Source organism: Populus alba, chromosome 2 (genome assembly GCF_005239225.2).
Source record: "Populus alba chromosome 2, ASM523922v2, whole genome shotgun sequence".
NCBI classification, from domain to species: domain Eukaryota; kingdom Viridiplantae; phylum Streptophyta; class Magnoliopsida; order Malpighiales; family Salicaceae; genus Populus; species Populus alba.
Window position 1 is genome coordinate 16389599 of NC_133285.1, and position 20104 is coordinate 16409702.

General features: G+C 34.1%; 3 protein-coding genes across 3 annotated transcripts; 1 reads left to right on the forward strand and 2 right to left on the reverse strand.

The window, feature by feature from the left end:
* The first annotated feature begins 232 nt into the window (after positions 1-232).
* Positions 233-2759, forward strand: LOC118042660 (pirin-like protein). Its single transcript, XM_035050367.2, has 7 exons — positions 233-555; positions 675-724; positions 813-851; positions 986-1014; positions 1126-1188; positions 1297-1400; positions 1889-2759. Exons 1-7 carry the CDS (start codon positions 347-349, stop codon positions 2370-2372), a joined length of 978 nt encoding a protein of 325 aa, XP_034906258.1. The 5' UTR covers positions 233-346; the 3' UTR covers positions 2373-2759.
* Positions 2760-3614: 855 nt separating this feature from the next.
* On the reverse strand, positions 3615-8430 carry LOC118042661 (ras-related protein RABA5d). The gene is made up of 2 exons (XM_035050368.2): positions 7944-8430; positions 3615-4238 (listed from the first exon to the last, which is right to left on the reverse strand). Exons 1-2 carry the CDS (start codon positions 8275-8277, stop codon positions 3919-3921), a joined length of 654 nt encoding a protein of 217 aa, XP_034906259.1. The 5' UTR covers positions 8278-8430; the 3' UTR covers positions 3615-3918.
* A 3013-nt stretch (positions 8431-11443) lies between these two features.
* On the reverse strand, positions 11444-19282 carry LOC118042662 (transcription factor bHLH128). The gene is made up of 6 exons (XM_035050369.2): positions 18689-19282; positions 15926-16251; positions 15317-15448; positions 12671-12736; positions 12011-12079; positions 11444-11884 (listed from the first exon to the last, which is right to left on the reverse strand). The coding sequence occupies exons 1-6, from the start codon at positions 19074-19076 to the stop codon at positions 11828-11830; spliced, it is 1038 nt and encodes a 345-aa protein (XP_034906260.1). The 5' UTR covers positions 19077-19282; the 3' UTR covers positions 11444-11827.
* Between the last annotated feature and the right edge of the window lie 822 nt (positions 19283-20104).

Below are 20104 nucleotides of genomic sequence, written 5' to 3' on the forward strand. Positions count from 1 at the left end.
GGCTGGATATGATAACTATGATTTTAACAAAATAATGGTGAGGTCAACGGTAGTTAAATTAAATGATACTAAATTATAGTTTTTAAAATTAAAATACTAAGTTATAATCACGTATGAAATACAAGGAGTAAAAAGTGGCTGCGTTTTTTTTTTTAATATTTATTTCTGTGTTTTTTGCGTGTCCAAGCTCTCAAAGGCAAACATAGCCACTTGCTCTTGCTATATATATGTCTGCCGAGGAGGTTCTGATTTCTAAAGGAAGCCCACAACTAAATCCAAAGAAAAGAACAAGAAAACGCAGACTGATTTTTTTTTTTTTTAGTATCTTTTTGATTGCTCGTAGTATATGAGAGCTTCTATATATCGAAACTTTCTTTTCAGATTACATCCAACAACTACTGCCAAGGCTAGTAAGATTACCAACCATACCAGGAATATCATGTCTGAATCAGATCAATCCACTGGTTTCAGCACACCCAGATTGGTGACCAAGAAGGTCCTGGCCAAGCTCCAACATGAAGGTGAGGGAGCTGTCGTTAGGAGAAGCATTGGAAGGTACTTCTTGAATCATGCATGGCTTCTTGTGCTCTTGATTTCTTGATTTGTTCCAGTTCTGGTTTTCTGATTTCTTGATGCATTTCCTGGTTCTATTGTTTTGGCATATTGATTTTCAGGAGCGAGCTGAAGTTCTTGGATCCTTTTCTCATGTTGGATGATTTTTCAGGTTAGTTTTATATCAATGTCTAGCTGGTTTACGAAATATTGTATGGTATTGATATTCTAAGGTATTTTGGTGGTGGTTGTTGCTGCAGTGTCTCCCCCTGCTGGATTTCCTGATCATCCTCACAGAGGTTCTTGAATTATTCCCATCATTATCAATGTTTTTATTTTATTTATATGGGTTTTTGTATGCTTGTTAGATTTTGTATGGTAATTTGGAGATCTTATGCCTTTACTTTTGTTCTTTTTCTAACATGGATTGCAGGTTTTGAGACTGTTACATACATGCTGCAGGTAATGTATTTTTTTTTTTGTTTTTTTCCGTACAAAACCAATTTGCAAATCAGATTTTTGGAGGATTGGATCAATTTTAAGAAACTAATGTTTGATTATTGTGGGTATCAGGGAGGCATCACTCATCAGGATTTTGCAGGACACAAGGGTACAATCCATACCGGAGACGTGCAGGTAAAGGAATTCAGATGGGGGCAATGAATCGGAGCATTTTACATCTTTGACTTTCTTCTTCTTTGTTTCATTTGATTCTTAGCTTGTTTTTTCTCCGTCGTCGTGCAGTGGATGACGGCAGGGAGAGGTATCATCCACTCAGAAATGCCTGCCGGAGAAGGTGAGCAGAAGGGTCTGCAGCTGTGGATAAATCTATCTTCCCAGGACAAAATGTGAGGAATTTTCTACTTTTACATCTCTCTCTCTTTTCTTTTCCCCTGTTTTTCAAAGGTTATAAGGGCAAGACTGGAACCTGACTCCTGGTGTCCTGACCCTTTATGACTCATCTGCTAGTTACTAATTCTCAATCAAATTCTCCTAGGTTTCAAAAACTTATGGCCTGCATACCAAATTTCCTCTTTGCAAAACCCAATTCTATGTTTCTAGTTTCTAAAATATCCATGAGAATTTAGCCGCACCTTCATTTTTTTTGTGCGTGTCTGTCAATGTCCCATTGTCCCAGGTCAATTCTTATAATTCTTTCAAAAATGTCTACTTTCCTTGACCCTTAAGATAGGCCAGCTTTCCCCCACCAACAAGCAATTTGAACTTTTCAACATATTTCCAAAGTTCATCTTGAAAAAAGCAGAATGTTTATTCAGAATATATCTTTTATATTCTCCAGGCAGAATTAACAGTAATCTAAAAACCCATTTTGCAGGATTGAACCAGGGTATCAAGAACTTTTAAGCGATGACATAAAAACAGCAGAGAAAGATGGGGTTGAAGTGAGAATTATAGCAGGGAAATCAATGGGAGTGCAGTCTCCAGTTTATACCAGGACACCAACAATGTATCTGGATTTCACTCTGAAACCTAGAGCTCAAATGAATCAAAGTATTCCAGAATCATGGAATGGGTTTGTGTATATTATTGAAGGTGAAGGGGTCTTTGGCAAGCCAACTTCTTCGCCTGTAACTGCTTATCATGTCCTGGTTTTAGGTCCTGGAGATGGTTTAAGTGTGTGGAACAGGTCCTCTAAGCCACTGCGATTTGTGTTGATTGCCGGACAGCCGATTAACGAGCCTGTGGTTCAGTATGGGCCTTTTGTGATGAACACACAGGCAGAAATTGATCAGACCATTGAGGACTACCACTACAGCAAAAATGGGTTTGAAATGGCCAAGTATTGGAGATCCCAATGAGTGGTTTGGAAGCTTTCTGCAAACCATGAAAGCACATTACAACTGTTAAAAGCAAAAAAGTAAGAAGAAATAAAGGACGCATCACCTTCACCTGTCTCTATCTTTCAATATCTGCCTTCACACACAGCAATCCCACATAGAAGCTGAAAAGGACGTTTTCTTTTCTCATTGGAGCAAAAATGATTCTAGAAGATTGAAAAGTGCAGCTGGAGAAGCTGAGATGATTATCACTAAAGTCATGATGGGTCGGCTTATCTTAGTTGATCTCCTTATTATTAGTCTTTTACTTGAATTTTCCCCTTTTAATCACACTTTATAGTGGTAGGTTGATCGCTTGAGGTTTTTTTTTTTTTTTTATATATATATATATTTTTATTCGTTCTTCTATATTATTTGATGATTTCTCTTCCCTTTCTGTGTGTTACAAACTTACAATTATTAGAAGTGGTGGTGGGGTTCAGTTTTTCTTGTGCTTGGGTTCCCAACTAACCCATACACAGGCGAGCCTCCCACTTGCAAGCTAGTTGCCCCACATATTAGGAAGCAAACACAAGACTTTGGGTTTGGTTGGATGGGTTGGCCTACAGTTGTTGGATAACGTGGTCAAGTTATGAGGTTGATATTTGGTTGCCAGGCAACCAAAGAAGTTCACAGTTGTCTTGAGACCACCTTGTAATGCTCTCAAGGTATTGACAAGGAGCTGAAACCAAAGTCAATTCTCTCAGTTCCCGAGCCCTGTGATCTCAAATCTTGATTCTTGACTCTAAATAGACAAAAAAACGAGCAAGGTCTGCCATCGCAAGGCAAATGAATGAGAAAAGTTTGGGCACAGGTTGGTTATGATCACTTGGATATGGAGGAGGAACAACAATTGCAAGACCCTTATCATCCTGCCTCCCCTGCTCAAACAGTCACAATCAAAATCGAAATTGAAAATCCAAGTCACAACCTTAACCTGCTAAGCGTAGGCAAAAATGGTTTGCCTTAACAAATATACTGCCTGGCTAGCCATCCGAGCCAGGAGCCACACCCTTCAACAGAACAACTACAAGTAATACATAATTGCGTAGTTAAAAGGGGCATAAAAAAGGAAAACAAGAAAAGAAAGACGGAAAGAATGAGGGAGAAGAGATAAGAGGAAGTGAGGACATGAATATTCCAGGACATTTTAAAAGAAACAAAGTATCCCTGTGGCTCCTCTGATGAGAAAGGATGCAGGTACTGGTAAATAGAAGGAAACAATTTTAAAAGCTACGTGTAACATTTCCACTAAAGGTTACTAGTACACAAAGGAATATGACCGTTCACTTTATCTTGTGCAATTACATGATTCTGCTATCAAAAGCACATAGAAACTTGATCTTTTCTTTTACCTTGAATTAAACAATTTCATTGCTATAAATATCAACTTATTTTGCAATTAATAAAGCCCTGAAGTCATAATAATTAAATAAAACAAACCGACCACCCAACCAAATTGAATCAACAAGCCAACCATGTCCAATCCTGTAACTTGTACACATGTAAGACATTAGACGAACGGAGATCACCTGGAGCAGCAGGAAAAGTAGCCTTGAGCTTGCTTGGAGTCACTCCCATTGTTAACAAGGGTTACCCTATTCAGAGATAATTCAGCTTTGTATGTATCAGAATTCAAGACCTTCCTGCTCACGTTGTTATATATCTCTCGAATAACAATCTCAAAAGCCTTTTTAACATTTGTTGAGTCAAGGGCAGATGTCTCCATGAAGAACAACCCTTCAGCTTCGGCAAGGCTTTTGCCCTCCTCCACACTAACATCCCTGATATTCTCCAAATCACACTTGTTCCCAACCAGCATCATTGCTACAGTTGTATCAGAATGGGCTGCAGAAGTGTTTCAGTTAAGCTCAAAAGGTGATTTTAAACTGAACAGAAATTATGAAAATCTAAGGCCATGATCAGGAGGAAAGTGATCCCTTGGAAGCAAACAGATAGGCTAGATATACATTCAAAGGATAAAGAATACTGCTGAATCTTGAGACATCTAGAAAACGTTAAAAATCAATATCATAAACTCTTTGCAATTTCAAGCCAATCCCAGGCCAAGCTAAAAACTGCATTTTGTTGCCATTTAAAGAGAACTCTTGATAATAAAAGATACCAGAGTGCTCAACATACACAATGATAGGGGAACTAAACATTGAAACTGCTTATAAAATCAAAATTTAGAAAACACAGACATTGAGAATCTGGGATGAATAAATTGTTTCTCATGCAACTATTCCTCTCCAGTTAAAAGCTCAATGCTCAAAGCACTCTAGCACGCTTGGGAACACATGCTATTTCTATATTCCACTCTAATGAAGAGCAGGTGTGATGCACAAGGAGTACGGCTATTCATCCCAAAATATCCATCCAGAATTGGTTCCATAACAATGTCAGCCACTTGATAGCTGGTGTTGTATGGGAGTCACCAGTTAGGTCCATCCCGTTAATGGTTGATTTTGTTCAGGAAACTCATTTGAGATGAATATTTCAGGATGGATAGCAATGCTCTAAAATATGGACAACTACAATTTTTTATTAACATAATGGAATCAAGTTCATCTAATCACCAAATCTTATGGCTGCGGTACTTAAACATTTCATTCTCATGATACTCCCTATGGAAGTACAAAGAGAAATGACATATTCAACAAACAATCAAAATTGCAAACACTCATGTAGTCTTAATGGACAAAACATTGTGTATATATACAGAAATGTACCATTGCTAGTGCTCGTGCTATTTGTGTGGTAGTTTTCATGATGTGTAGCATGATTCATAATCAAAGTTGTGAACATAACATCACATGTAGACATGATGGTTTTGGTCATATTCATAAGTCAGGAGTTAAGGAATAATTAGGCCTCTTGACAGCAGACAAAGGTACTGTGTTTGAACTTAGTCTATTTGAAAGTTCTTTTGCACAAAAAAATTGGTTGTGCTCCCCATCTCAACCCTTTCTGCATATGATTATTCTTTTCTGTCAGTTGCATAGTTTTCCAAAGACGCAGGGATTTACCTATTCCAGCAGGATTCTAACTCTCATCACTAAATACTCTTTGAGCTGTTACTTATCCAGTATAATCCGTTGTTGCTTTCAGGTTTAGGCCATTACTGTGGACATAGGCATAAGAATTGATTTGTCCTGATTTGTTGGATAGCAATTCCTAAAGGATTAATTAATCATTATCTGATGATACTCTACACGTTATAACTTTTAACTACTCCAATAAGACCACTAATACCAGATTATCAAGGCTATAATATTGTAATCAACTTGTGGTGCATGGTATTTTTATTATGGAAGCAGCCAGCATGCAAGCAGTGATAAAGAATTACTCAATTCACATTCTATTAAACCATCCATTAAGTTTTGATATACTTCACTATATGTCCTACACAAGCTAATTTACATCCCTATCTGAACCTTTATCCCTGTAAGAGGAGAGCTATATTGTCTTAAGCTTAGAGATGAAAGATGAAACAATAAAGTACAAACACATCTGCATGACCAAAATAACAACCACCAATGTAAAACATCAAAACTATGTAAAGCACCCAAACAAGCTTACATGTTCCCTGCACAACCTAACCACATGTATTGAAAATAAGACTGAAATATAGAAACGACATGCAAATTGCTGCTGACCTGAAAGATCAAAATTTTTTACATGACCTGCATCAGTTAAATACATGTCATCTGACTCGGTTGACTTCATTAATTATTGTCTTCAATCGATTCTCCTACCTTTTCTCAAACAGGAAATTTCTGTTTGTTGATGAAAAAACTTCAGGCCAGAGACAACAAAGTTTGTTTTCAAAAGATGTGCATCTTATGGATGCAGAGGTGAGAAAGAGTGATGGGACTGAAATAGTAAGAGAGGGAATCAGGAAAGATAGACCAAAAATATGTGGGTCAAAGCAATAAAAGATATAATTTAGTGTCAACGAGTTTACATAAAATTTGGCTCAAACAGAACTAAATGAACATAATGTCAGAATTTTCTAGGTGATACCTTCAAAGAAAGCTGCCTGAAATGATAAAGCCAACTGTACTTTCCTGTGTAGTTAGACAGCCTTTGGGAATCATTAGATATGCTTTTAGATTTTGGTTGTTTGGCTCTAGTTCTTGTTATTCATTGTTAAATATTTCCTCTTACATAATGCTGCTAGGCTCTATATTCTTGTAAGACACTAACTGGCTTTGCTGTATTCTAATATTATTTCAATAAAAAAGAGAGATGATAAATTGTAATCAAACCCAATGAGCTCTTTGGTGGACTCCGCGCTTAAACTCTTGGCAAACTCCATTATGCTTTTATCATATGCTTTGGTTTAAAATCAGCCTTAAAATTTACTTTAATCCCAGCATACATATACGCCAAGATCAACAAGCTATCCAAAGTTGATCCTTAGTTGTAACAATATATATATATTTTCCTCAAAAAGGAAAACATAGATCAATAATACCCTCTAAACCTTCTATTTTCAGATTTATCATTATTTTTCTTTTTTTTTTTTTTGTGAGTGTGGTATTTTGCATTGTGGGGCCATTAATTGAACTTTAATGCGTCTTGCAATCTTCACAGAGCCTTAACTTCTACCAATTTTTGCTTTCAAAATTTCTGATTCCTAAGTAAATATGGAATCAACTCCACCTTTCTCATTAAGACATTAACATTAGATAGAAGAACTAATCAATTCCTGAAATAAGATTAATTGAGCAAAAAGAAAGAGCACTGCATCATCAATTTAGATGTCACCAAAAATGCTAATCATGGACTTTTTAGGATTGTTAGGACAAATGTATATTCTAAGATCAGCCAATTGCACTGCTAATGCAAGATGTTATTTATCATGTGCAAACACAAAAACAAATATATAATGTGTGCAATCACGAATGTGGTATGTGATCAGGAGCTGCTTTGCATTATCTGTGAAGCATCCCCCCTCATAAAATACAAGCTAACTAGGCATGGAAATTCATATCGATGAAATTACGTTGACTCAACCTGAAAATCATAATGCGCTGCTTTAATCTTTAAGCGTTTAAAGTTTATACTTATAACCCTGCCTTCCAAAAGAAAAGAAAGAAAATTATCATCATCAGAATATGAGATCTTGCACTTCCAAATCACTAGTTGGCCTAACAAGGACAAAATTTTCCAATTTTAGAAACATAATAGGAAAATAATAACCCCAAGAAGTTCATGCCACGCCAATACCATCCATAGAATATGCAACTTCGAAAAAAAAAGGAACAATATAAAGAAATGGCAACAAGTTTTAAGCTCAAAAACTACCATATTTAGTTACTTTTCTAAAGGAGATCAATTTATAGCTTTCTTCCAACTCAAGTCTCATTGAAAAATCCATCATTCCAACCTCAGATCTAACTACAACTGACCAAAAGATCAACCTTTTTACCCCCACAAAGTGCATTTCAGCCAAATCCACCAAAACCCCAAAACAAAACAACAAAAACAAAAATAGGCAGTCATCAAATTCACAAAAAAGAGGGGAGGGTGAAAAAAGTTGCTTACTTTTAAGCTCATCAAGCCATCGACCGACACTATCAAAAGTAGTACGGCGACTAATGTCATAAACAATGAGAGCACCGACAGCACCTCTATAGTAAGCAGAAGTGACAGCCCTGAACCTCTCTTGGCCAGCAGTGTCCCAAATCTGAGCCTTAACTTCTTTGCCATCAATTTCCATGCTCTGGGTCTGAAACTCCACTCCTATCGTGGCCTTTGAATGTAAATTGAACTCATTTCTTGCATATCGAGAAAGCAGATTTGATTTTCCTACTGCTGAATCCCCTATGATCACGATCTTGAACAGGTACTCCTCTCCCCCTTCCTCGTCCGATGACATGCTTGCCGTTTCTGGTAATTCTCTGCTTGCTGGAGATGGCTGTGGATTAAGAGATAAATATATAGAGAGAGAGGGAGAGAGTGGTGGAGCCGTGGAGGGGTATGAATGTGTGTTTTTAGCCCAAGCTAAGCTGGCACAGACATACTGCGCATGTAGTGGACTCATCATATCATTTATTCATATTTTTTTAAGGGAACTTTTTTTTTTTTTTTTCATGGTTTTTCTCACTATTACAAAACCGGACTGTATCGCCCGATAAGTTAACCGAAACCTTCTTAATTTAGAACTTGATTTTGATGAGATTTAAGAAGTTTACTTGATATGATTTAATTAAAAATTTATTAAAATTAACTAATTTCTTTCTAAAAGGATTTTTTTTTCAAAACAATATTTTTTTTTTCATTTAAAAAATAAGTTTTAAAGGCATTGGAAAATAGAGAATTGTAATTAAAAAAAATATTATAAAAAATAAAAAGTAATATTATGTTGATAGAAAATCCTATGAAATAGGGATCTCCCTTTTCTATGGTTTTATGATTGAGAGAATTGGAGCCAATAGCATTCAAATTCTCACACTTTATCAAATAGACAGCCATTAATCATTAGATTTAAAAAATCTTGCTGTACAAAACAGTGATCTTCTATTTTTTTATTATTATAATGGAAATAGTATAGTCAATAAGATTCAAAATTTAGATTTTTTATATATAAAAAAAAATTAACAAATACATTATCTAAAAAATTAAATGTTATAAGTGTTTTACTGTAACCCAATCTATACTAAAATATATCTTGGGCTATAATAAAATTACCTTTGCATACTTTGATTAAAAAAATTAAGTTTTTTTTTTTATGATGTGTGACAACTAATGATAATCAGATTGTTATCGGTACGGTAGTCGTATGATTTTTTTTTTTGTGTCATTTCCCTCTCATGATAGGTAATATATATCATTGTCCTCTTTGTTTCTCACTTTTCAATTTTAGTCATAATTCTATTAATTTCTTATTTCATTCCTTTTCCATTTATAGAATTTTTTTTATTCTTTTCAATTTAGTCTTCAATTTTAATTTCTCATATGTTTGGTTTTTCATTTTGGTTTTTATTTTTTATAATTTTTAATTTTTTCCTTAGCACTTTTATTGAAGTTTTTTTTTTTTTTTTTTTAATTTCATCACTAAATCAAGTTTTCTATTGTTTTATTTTTTTTTTAATTTGACCCTCATTCTTTTGATTTTTTTTCTTTTATTAAAGCTATTTTTCAATTCAATTAAACCTCCCAACTGAAATTTTTTATCCCTCTAATTAATATTTTTTCTCACCTTCATTTTTTTCGATCCTTTTATGTAATTAATATTTTCCTAATTTTATATTTTGACATTTAATTTGTTAGGAATTTGGCTTTGTATGGTCTTGTTGTTCTGCATTACTTCTTTTTTATTATTGGTTTTGTGATTATCTTTAAGTTTTTTCAATGGGTTTTTCTCAATCTCATGATCTAAATTATAATTTTTGCATGTTTTTTTTTTTTAATATAAGTATTTTTAGTTGTTTTGTTTCTATTTTATTTTTCAAGGTATTATTCTAATTCATCTATTTCAATTTTTTTTTACAAATGAAGTTTATTTTTTATAATAAAAAATATTCATTTTAAAATTATATTGCAAATGTTTTTGGCCTTGCATAATATTTTTTTTATGGCATGAGTTTATTTAGTTGATTTTATTTGTGTTAATTTTTTAAGTCATGAGTTTTTTAAAGTGTAGATTTATCTTTTATTTACTTAAATAAATAAGTTCTATAAATACAATTAAATACATTTTTCATTATATATTATAAAATATCTTGATCTTACTTGCATAAGCTTTTTATTTGCACTTTGATTTTTTATGTAAAAATTCACATGAAAGCATCCTGCATACATGATATTTTATTGAAAAAAAAGTAATATGCGGCGAAGCATAGGTTATATGACAAGTAACTACTAAATTAAGTATTTATAAATATTTTTAAAAATGATAAACGAGACATTAATAGATTTGTTTTATATTATTTTTCTAAAGAGGCATTCTTGATTTCAATTTGCTTTCTTCTTTTGATTTCACTTTCATGATTCTATGTTTTGTTTTTTAGAAATCAGTTTTCCAAATTTTTATCATGCGTACCAAGGTTATATCTTCTTCTTCTTCTTCTTTTTTTAAAAAATACTTAGTTATTTTCTGTTTTTCAAATGCTATTTTCAAAATTTATAGAACAAAAACAAGCTCCTATTTATGGTTTTCTAATTGTGGGGATTATTGGGCACCCATTTGGGAGCTGTGGTTTTGAGTCTTTTTATTATTATTATTGTTATTATTAACATGAATATCCGGGTCAATTTACACGCACCTTAACTAATCTTACAAATCTTAAAATTAATAACTATATAAACTTCTAGTGTCCAGTATGATTTTGAATCTTTGACATTATAGATCATAATTATAGCATACATGGTGACTAGCTTTTGTAAAAGTGCCTTAAGACTTAACCAAGGTTAGAGTTTAGAATTTCAATCAACAAATTAACAAGTTTATTCATGTCAATTATTTCTTTCTTGTTTAAACTTTTTATATTTTCTTTTAAATAAAATAAAGTTGAAACCATGTAATTTTTTTTAATCAATGAAATTTAACTTTAATTTTGATTGGATTACATGTTAATTCATAAATTATCTGAATTTCATGAGGTCAACTATATAAACAATTTGAATTAAAACTCGTTCAAGTCTATAAATCAAAACTCAGATCAATCTAAAACTCAAGTCAACAGGACTTTAGTTCAACACATCAAGATGAGCCAGTTTTCATAGCTGCGGTATATGAAGTTACTCTTAAAAAGAGAGATCAAACCAAATAGCCGAGATTAGAGAACTAAAAATCAATAGGGGCACTACTAAAGCATGCTTACTAGTATGATTTTAGATTTTTTTTGATATAATAATATTAAAAATAATTTTTAATATATAAAAAATATTATTTTAATATATTTTTAAATAAAAAATAATTTAAAAAATAATTATTACCACACTTACAAATCCTAAACACACCAAACACTGTTGACTCACTCATTAGTACATTAGTTGACCACGCAAATCTCCTATCCAAATCTTGGACCATCCCGACTAGATTTGATAACTATGCTCTCAATTCTCAAATACCAAGAAAACAAAAAAGGGAAATTAAACAGCATTTTTACATGCATCATTTCTGGTTAACTACAAGTCAACAATATCACTTCACTATATACAGTTTTGGGTTTGATTCCCTAACGTTACAGCTGTTAACCGAAATTTGGTAAGAAAACTTTAGCCTGCCTGAGTCCCTGCCTTCAAATTCCTCGAATCAAAAACTTTTTTCACATTTATGTCGGGTCAACGTTCATCCCATTTCAGCCGAACATCATGGTGCTCTAATAGACAATCTAACTTTCGGTTGCCTTGCCATGAAGTGATGATTTTTCACACAGAGAGCAAAGAATTGCCCATCGCTCCAGGCCCCCATTTTCAAACAATCATGGGGTTGATTTTTCACATCCACAGGTACAATTTTCCATTTCTTTGTGGAGTTTCTGTAAGAGATGGACAAGCAATATCAAGTGAAGATTAGGGGAAGACCAGCAATAAGTAATACAACCATTTGCCATTGCGATTTAGCCATCATTTCTATCTGATCATGATGTAAATGTCTCACTCACCTCCACCTCATTTTGAAGGCCTTTGATATGCTGCACTGCGAAATCCAGCATGTCTGCATAACTTGTTTGCTGCAAGTTGTTGAGAAAATCAGCATACAACACATTCTTCATAATTTACTTTATTTGGAATCCTGGAAAGTTTTTTTCTTCTTTTGTGTGAGTTGAAAAGGTATCATGTAATTGGCGTTTGATTATTTCTTCAATTATTTGACTATCTCCGTGCCTCCAAACCAACATTTTTATCCTTTTTGTATTTTTTCTTTTTGTTGTGTGAAACTAACCAAACACAACTTAAAGGATCCCCTGTAGTTAAAACTTAGGATTTCCACTACTAGGTCTCAAGTTTGAGTCCTCAAAGATATTGGAAACAGATTCAGAAATTTGGACAGGCTTCCCCTATGGCATAGGCCTATCAGACAAATAAAAAAGAAAAGAAAAGAAAAACCCCCGTGGCCATGATTAATATACTTCACAAAATATAACTGATTGATCAAGTTAATGTCATCATGGAATCTTTAACTGGCCTTCCATGTCGGCGCAAGGCAGGGTTGTGTGTGAGTGCATTATCTCTCAAAGAATTTAGTGAAGGAACTTTATGACAAATACCAATACTCAAAGCAGATTCCATGATGTGTGAAGAAAGGAATACCACATTATTACCTTATCCATGTTCGGAACGAGATCTTGTAGTTTCTTCAGTTTCCCACTTATTCTGGTTCTTCTCTCCTGGTTTAAATAAAAAAAGAAGATGATTATAGATCAACAACGAAATTCAAACACCAGCAAAGCATAGCCTGCACCAGTGAATGACTGCATATCTCATGGTAAAAGAATTTTCTAAGCTGCTATATATGAACAAATTCTAATGAACAACAAAAGAGAATCGTCTAAATTGTATATCCCTTCATCCTTTACGCATAGTCCATCTTCTCATTATGTTGGTTTTATTAAAAGGAATGCAAAGAAGATGGACCCACATCTTTGAAGATTGATCAAATGAGATATCGGTCTCGTTCTTTTTGGTGAAACCAAAGTGTGAGTATTGGCAAACTTGAATGGGTAAAGGACAAGCAGGAGTATGCATGCAGCATGTAGACCAGTCCTTTTATTCTTAATACATTGCATTTTGCAGGAGAGGTATTAAAAGTCTTCCAATGTACATATATGAGGTTAAAAAAATAAATAACGAGAAAGAGATCATTTCTTTGAGAGAGAGAGAACTGGAGAAGAATAGAGGAAGGAGGGAAAGGAAAGAAAAATGAAAGAAGTGAAAGTTGGAGATAAGGGTTTCTAAGGTAATATCTTGATGTTTTCATGCTTGATTATAGTGGTTAAGTTTGATTTTAAGATTTTGAGATGTTAGAGATTTGAAGTTTGTGTTTTGAGTTTAATTGGTTGATTTTTGTTATGGATTCGTGAGAGACATGTTAGAATTTTTTAGGGATTGTAAATTTTTGGAAGACTGGCAGATCGAGATTTTGAAATTCTTATCAATCGGTCGACCGATTGATCGAGCAGTGGGGTTTGATCAGTTCTTTTAAGTTCGGTCAGTTTAGTACATGTTCAGAATTGATCGGGTGAATTTATTTTGATTTTATAATTATGTTTTGGTCTCTAATATTAGAGATGTAATCGTTTATGTTATTTACTTCAAGTTGTTTTTTAGTATTTTCCGTGTTCATTATAGATTCTACTGGCATTATCCTAGCGATCCTCATCAGTCTTCTGTTTTTCGGGTGAGTGAGATAATTTTAAATATGCATGTAATATAAATAATTTATGCATGTTGATTACATGATGAGTATGAATGATATTCTTGAATATCTATATATGATGATTTATTTTCAAGTACTCATTAGTTTCTTGAATTTGTATTTGCATTCTGTTGAATTAAATTCTACTCGATATGACATTTAGTTTCTTTAATAATTATATGAATATATATTATGTTCTGATATCGGGATATTTATCAGAAACTCCATACTAACAGAGAGTAGTTAGTTTATATGTACATGGTTTTTTGTATACTTAGTTGGTGAGAGAGGTACCAGTCCATGACAACCGATCATCCCACAGTGATCGAGGCCACAAACCCCGTCTTTTATGAGAACCTTAGAGTTTCATTTGTTATTTGTTATATGACATGTATTTCACTACTATATATATATATATATATATATATGTTAGTTTATTCTTTTATTGTATCTATGATGTATTTTAAATGTTATTCTCATTGAGTTGGTTGAACTCACCTTTTTTTTTAATATTATTTTCAAGTTTTTAGTATCTATTAACAGCTTGACTTTGTTGAGCGTTCCTACTTCTTTGTTTTTGATTGGTATGCCTTGTTTCTGCAAGACTTTCCTTTTAGTCTTGTTTTGATACCTTAAAGTGCTCCACTATTACACTGTTTTATTTAAAATTTGGGTTTTTATTGTAATAAATATTATGAAGTATTATTTGAATTTATTGGTTTTGAAGAACATTTGAAAATTTATAAAATGTTGCAAAAAGTTATATAATCTGTTTTATGAGAAGTATGTTTGAGGCTTAGCGTAAGTGGGGTGTTCTCATGGCACCACCTACTTTGCTGATCACGGACCTGGAATTCAGGTCGTGCCAACCCTACCTCGTATTTTAAGTCATGAAGCAACCCTGATGGTGCCTAGCCAAAAACCACCTTGAGACATGCAAAATTAACTTCATTTTCTAGGTGTTTGCTCTTCCTCGTCATCACTTAGCAAGACAAAAATCACACAATGCAATTGGATGTTCTGAATTTTCTTTCCAATTTTGTCACCAAATCTGGTGTTTCATTTTGAGAAAACTATATATGTATCAATCCCTTGTGAATAATGGAGCAAGAACGTGCCAGACAAGAGTTAGTGCATAGTTCCAAAACAACACCTAACTTTTTGGACAACTGTAACATTAACAAATAAATAGACTTCACAATAAACACTGTTTATGTTCAACAATAATCCATGCACTTTATGCTATGTAAGCTATATCATGTATTAATTAGATATCTAGACAAGTTCGATTGATTCTGCTAGTGTGCATCTGAAAATATTTACTCCAATAACAAGGTATTGTTTCTAGAATATCCATGCTCATATATATGAAATCAAGGTATTCGCATGTAAGAGCAGGTCAGGACTGTATTGAAAAAGCTCAACTTCAATTCACCATGTGATGGCCTAATTTGCAAAGTGGACTCAAATTACAAATAATGCAATGGCAAGAAGGCAATCTTTATGCAACTTCTACAATTCCTCTCCTAAAAAGTTAATAAACTTTACTAACCCTTTCAGCAATGCTTCTTGGATGAGTGGCAAAGCCACGCTTAGCACGGATTTTGCAAGGAACAGAGTCTTCAGGAACATGTAGCAGCTTCTCCACTGTTTCTATCTCAAGACTTGTCTGAGGCAGGCTAAACTGAATGAAAAATGACTTAGATACATATACTAGATGGAGATATAATAATAATAATAATAATAATAATAATAATAATAATAAATACTGCAAAATATAACTTCAAGCATATTATACCAGCCTAGAGAGAATTGCCTATTTTAAAAAAATATACGAGCTGAAATAAGTTTTGTTATATGAATGTCAGGCTAAGAGTGTAGCACACCAGACTATGATTTGAGCAAACAAGTATCCATGTGAAAAATGCCATGTGCGTGCACCAGTTTGCTCTTGGCAAAATAAAAATTTGTTTGAGCAGGATGTTTGCAACTATGTAATTGTATGTACTTACAATTACCCTTGGCTATACAAGTAACCAGAAAACGCAGGGGTGTGGTATGGACATGCAAATGCATGTGTTTTTAAGGCCAGCGAACACCAAGTTATCCACATTTCCATGACTTTCCTGACATACAAGTCTTCAGAAAATAACTTTAGTACCTGAGTTTCTAAGCCATTGAAACAGCTATAAATGTCTCCATCTCCATTCCTAGCTTGTTTTGAGGGGGGTCCAGAGAATACAATGGAATTTGGATTGTCCCAAGATTCCATACCAAAGCCAGCAGCAGAATAAGAATGAGTGCAGTTCTGGTGGTTATTGTCAGAGCCAATGCCTTCAACAACATTCTCACTAACTTCAGATATCTGAGAAAGAGACTCTTGCCTAGTAAAGCTCAACTGAGGCTTCAACCTTGATACCGAGTGGCCACCACCAGGGCCACTGTGAGCGTTATAGCCTCCAGATTCCCTTGTAATTGAGAAACCACCTATTTAGATTGGGAAAAAAAAGAGAGAGATGATATTTAAAACCAAAGATATACAATTCAAGACAGGTTCTCTAAGCCTCAATCCTAAAGAGAAGAATAACAGTATAACACAGGCATCACTTCCAGAGGTATGAATAGAGTTCTTTTGACAGTATAACCTGCTTGAAAATTAAGTGGGACTACTGTAATTTAAGGATATAATCTTCAGAACATTTGTACAAAAATTCTTCATACGGTTAATTATTTCTGCAACAAAATTCAAAAATCGACAACAGTTTCAGGTTTAGGAATACATTTTCACATGTGCTATTACCATGTTCCTTCTTTATGCACAAGAGGCAAACATTTCCATCATGGCTCTCACTTCCGGAACTGAGATCTTGCAAATGGAAGGCAAGATCATTTGATTAAAACAACTTTTATAGTTTGAAGATACAACATTGCAACATGTAATGTCTGATCAGCTCCATTACACTTTATTTCCTTATCTAGTCCCCTTTCTTTTCTAATGAATCGGTTATTAGTAAGATAAACGAGCAATTGAAACCGTGAAGTTCTGTACAGAAGCACCTAAAGGGAACACAAGCAGCAGTTGTAATCCATAGGCACATTGTAGAAGATGTTTTTGCAGCCCATGCTTCCACCCAAGATATAAGGAGTTTAGAAGTGTTATATATTTCACAAATCTATATATCATATCAATAAATAAAGAACTCTTACTGTATGTTCCAGACCTGATTCTTAATCTCCACAGACAGTGTGAATGATTTCAGGGAGAGTATCCATTCATAAACTTCGGTTTTTCTATTCATCCATTATAATTTCCAACTACAATTTCTAGCCTCTAAATCAAGCTTTTTTCTAAGATGTGCCTCAAGATGGAAATAGGCAAATCCTATCACTGATTACGTACAGATCACACCCTACAACATAATTCCTGAAGTCCACTTTTACATGCAGTCCAAAAACCTGTGGGGAGTAAGGTTTGGTACACAGAAAAGTAGCTATCTTCCTTTTCTCTTCTTTGTTTATCTTTCAAAAAAGAAAGCATTCGTCTCATTTATGGCCAAGGCCATATCTTATTCAAGTCCATGTCTTTCCTGGTATTTGATAATGTTCTGTTTTCAAAACAGAACCGAGTCATTGTCAGTCAGTACAATCCGTCCTAGCTGCTACCTGGTAACATGAAATTTGATGTTTTATTTCACTCCCTTGTCGTTTTCTTTTCATTAAAGAACAAATAAATAGCGCATGGAGCTAGCTGCCTTCTCAAGTAATAGGCAGGAACATAATTATAAATCTCCAACCATTCTACCTCAAATAACTAATACAACCTTGTTTTTTCCCAACTTCAGATTAGTCCTCAACTGTCTACCAACTCCAAAATTGAGAACAAAAGATATCATTTTTTTCAATTCCATCTCCAAAGTATTAGACATTCCTCAATTGAGTCCCCCATCTATGTCCACCAATTTTTTCGTCCACATTACTCATGCTATACAATAAAACAACAACATTTCGAGAAAAAAGATTCCTTCATAAAAGGTAGAATATCTTAAACAGAAGACGCAACAGAAAAAATGCATGATCTTTGGAGACCCAATTGAGAAAATCAATAGTTTATGGAACTACATCGCGAATCAATTCTTAGTCGGGGACTAATTTGAGGTTTTCCCTGATTTTCTTTAACGTAACCTATAGCTAATATGCTACACTACAAACTATACTCTAAGAATGTATACATTTTGCAGAACGTTTTGTGAGATATTATGCATAAATATAATCAAGGGGAGTCAACATTCAACCCATGTCTTGGTGTATGCACAGCAATAAATAAGAACATGCATCAAGAGTGGTCACCAGTGGTGTCATAAAGAAGCCTAATCTTGGTACATGCATGATAAATAAGCAAAAGGAAACAGAGTCTCTCAACCAATTGCATGCTTATTAATGCTATGACTCCCCCCCCCCCACCCAATCAAATGAATCCAAGAACTAATTGAATAACTTATCACCCGTAAGCTACCAACATGGCACAGACACCCAACCACTCTCCATGCCTGCAAAGTGTACCTGTGAAGATTATTGTAAGCAGAACAATTCCTAGACCTTCAGCACATCAAACTAAGGGTAGGTTTGTCTGTGAGATACATTGCTATTTACATTTTTGTCAATGCTTATCTACCAGACCACTTGTTCATAAAGAAAATAAGAGATATGAAGTGAGTGGAAGGACACGGAAGCCATTGCAACTTTGGGATCTATCCACCTAAACCAAAGATTCTTCTCACTTCTGTCCTTGTTTTTCAAGGAAAAAAAAAACAAATAGTAGATCCCAAAATCAAGAATTTATCAAGTCCTTTCCAGCTAATTAATCCAGAGAAGAAAATGACTAATAATACAGTTTTTTTCCCTTTTCAAAACAAAATATATTTACCATTTTCAGTGGCGAGATGGCTTAGAAATCCAGCAGGTGAGCTCCTCTGCCGCACCAAAGATCCAGCACCATGTGCTCCCTCATTAAAGCCGTACGACCTCTGCAAACTGCCGCTACTGCCACCACTTTTGGGTGCTTTCGGATCGCAGCTGGAAGAGTTGACTTTGCAAGTTGACTCCGAGGTTACCGAGGGCGAGTCACCAGAGAAGTATTGTCGACTGCCCACAAGGGAAGTCGATCCAAGGCCAGAGAGTTCACGGTCAACCCCGATGACTGAATCAACAGCTCTGGTTAAAAAAGAGCCTGGGGCTGAGCCATACCTGGTCAGCCCACTTGGGACCGTAGGTTTTTGCGGCGACGAGGATGACGAGGACGGCTGTTGATACATGGTACGTGCTGGTTTTTGCCAGACAACTACTATACAAGCTGCTGCAGAAAGAAATTATCGCAGTTAAAGACTTAGAGAGAGAGAGGAGAAGCTAGTATGATATAGGAGAAGGAGATTGCTAGATGGGGAAATGTCGACTGAGTAGTTGTTGCGTTAGCCTGAGCTCTCTATTGTTTTGTAATATAGTGTAGTGTAAAGAGACAATCTACTTTATCGAACATGTGGGGGAGAACCTTTCTTCTTCTTCTTCTTTTTTTAATTGGCCAAGTTGCTAGTATATTATATTATAAGTTACATAGAGATTATTTTCTTTCTGCCAACTTTTTTTTTGATCTTTTATACTTAATTTTTCTTTTTTATTTCTGATACCCGAATAAGAATTTTTATTTATTTTTGCTTTATATTATTTTATTCTCTCTCTCTCTCTCTCTCTCTCTCTCTCTCACACACACACACACACATGGATTTTTTGCTTTATTTGCTTGTTTTTTTATAAAGATATTTATTTTATTAAATTAAAATTGAGGAAAAATTTTATATCTAGATTTAAAGTCAATTAAGATATAATAAATTTTTCTACAAGTGCAAAATAAAAACAAACTTACATGTTATTAGAATCATTTTCAAAAAACGATATAATGTAAATTTTATATAACAACTTAATATCTAGAATGAATCTAGAAAACATAATTAAGGACTATTTTACAAGTGGACATATAGTTGACTATTTTTTCTTCTTCAAATCCACTAGTAGCTTTCCTATTTTGATCTTTCACGTGATATTTTATTAGTAATATGCGTAAAACTTTCATTGTTGTATGAAGATCAATATAAGGGCTAAAAACACAAGGAAAAAAAAACAAGATCAATGATAACAATATATCATATCTACCTAGATTAATGGTTTACACTCTATATAAACTCAAGTGAACACGACAAACACAAGAGTCGGGTCATGAAACAATGATAGCTCCATGAAAAGTAAAATAAAAAACATTATGAAGCGCAATTCACAACCAATCCAATAT

Coding starts and splice junctions, on each gene's coding strand:
- LOC118042662 (XM_035050369.2), bottom strand. CDS start 19,076: ATGTATCAACAGCCGTCCTCGTCATCCTCGTCGCCGCAAAAACCTACG. Junction 16,252..18,688: donor CCATCTCGCCACTGAAAATG/GTAAATATATTT, acceptor CAATCTAAATAG/GTGGTTTCTCAATTACAAGG. Junction 12,737..15,316: donor CAAGAAGCATTGCTGAAAGG/GTTAGTAAAGTT, acceptor TATTTAAACCAG/GAGAGAAGAACCAGAATAAG.
- LOC118042660 (XM_035050367.2), top strand. CDS start 347: ATGAGAGCTTCTATATATCGAAACTTTCTTTTCAGATTACATCCAACA. Junction 556..674: donor GTTAGGAGAAGCATTGGAAG/GTACTTCTTGAA, acceptor ATTGATTTTCAG/GAGCGAGCTGAAGTTCTTGG. Junction 852..985: donor TCCTGATCATCCTCACAGAG/GTTCTTGAATTA, acceptor CATGGATTGCAG/GTTTTGAGACTGTTACATAC.
- LOC118042661 (XM_035050368.2), bottom strand. CDS start 8,277: ATGTCATCGGACGAGGAAGGGGGAGAGGAGTACCTGTTCAAGATCGTG. Junction 4,239..7,943: donor ATGGCTTGATGAGCTTAAAA/GTAAGCAACTTT, acceptor ACACTTCTGCAG/CCCATTCTGATACAACTGTA.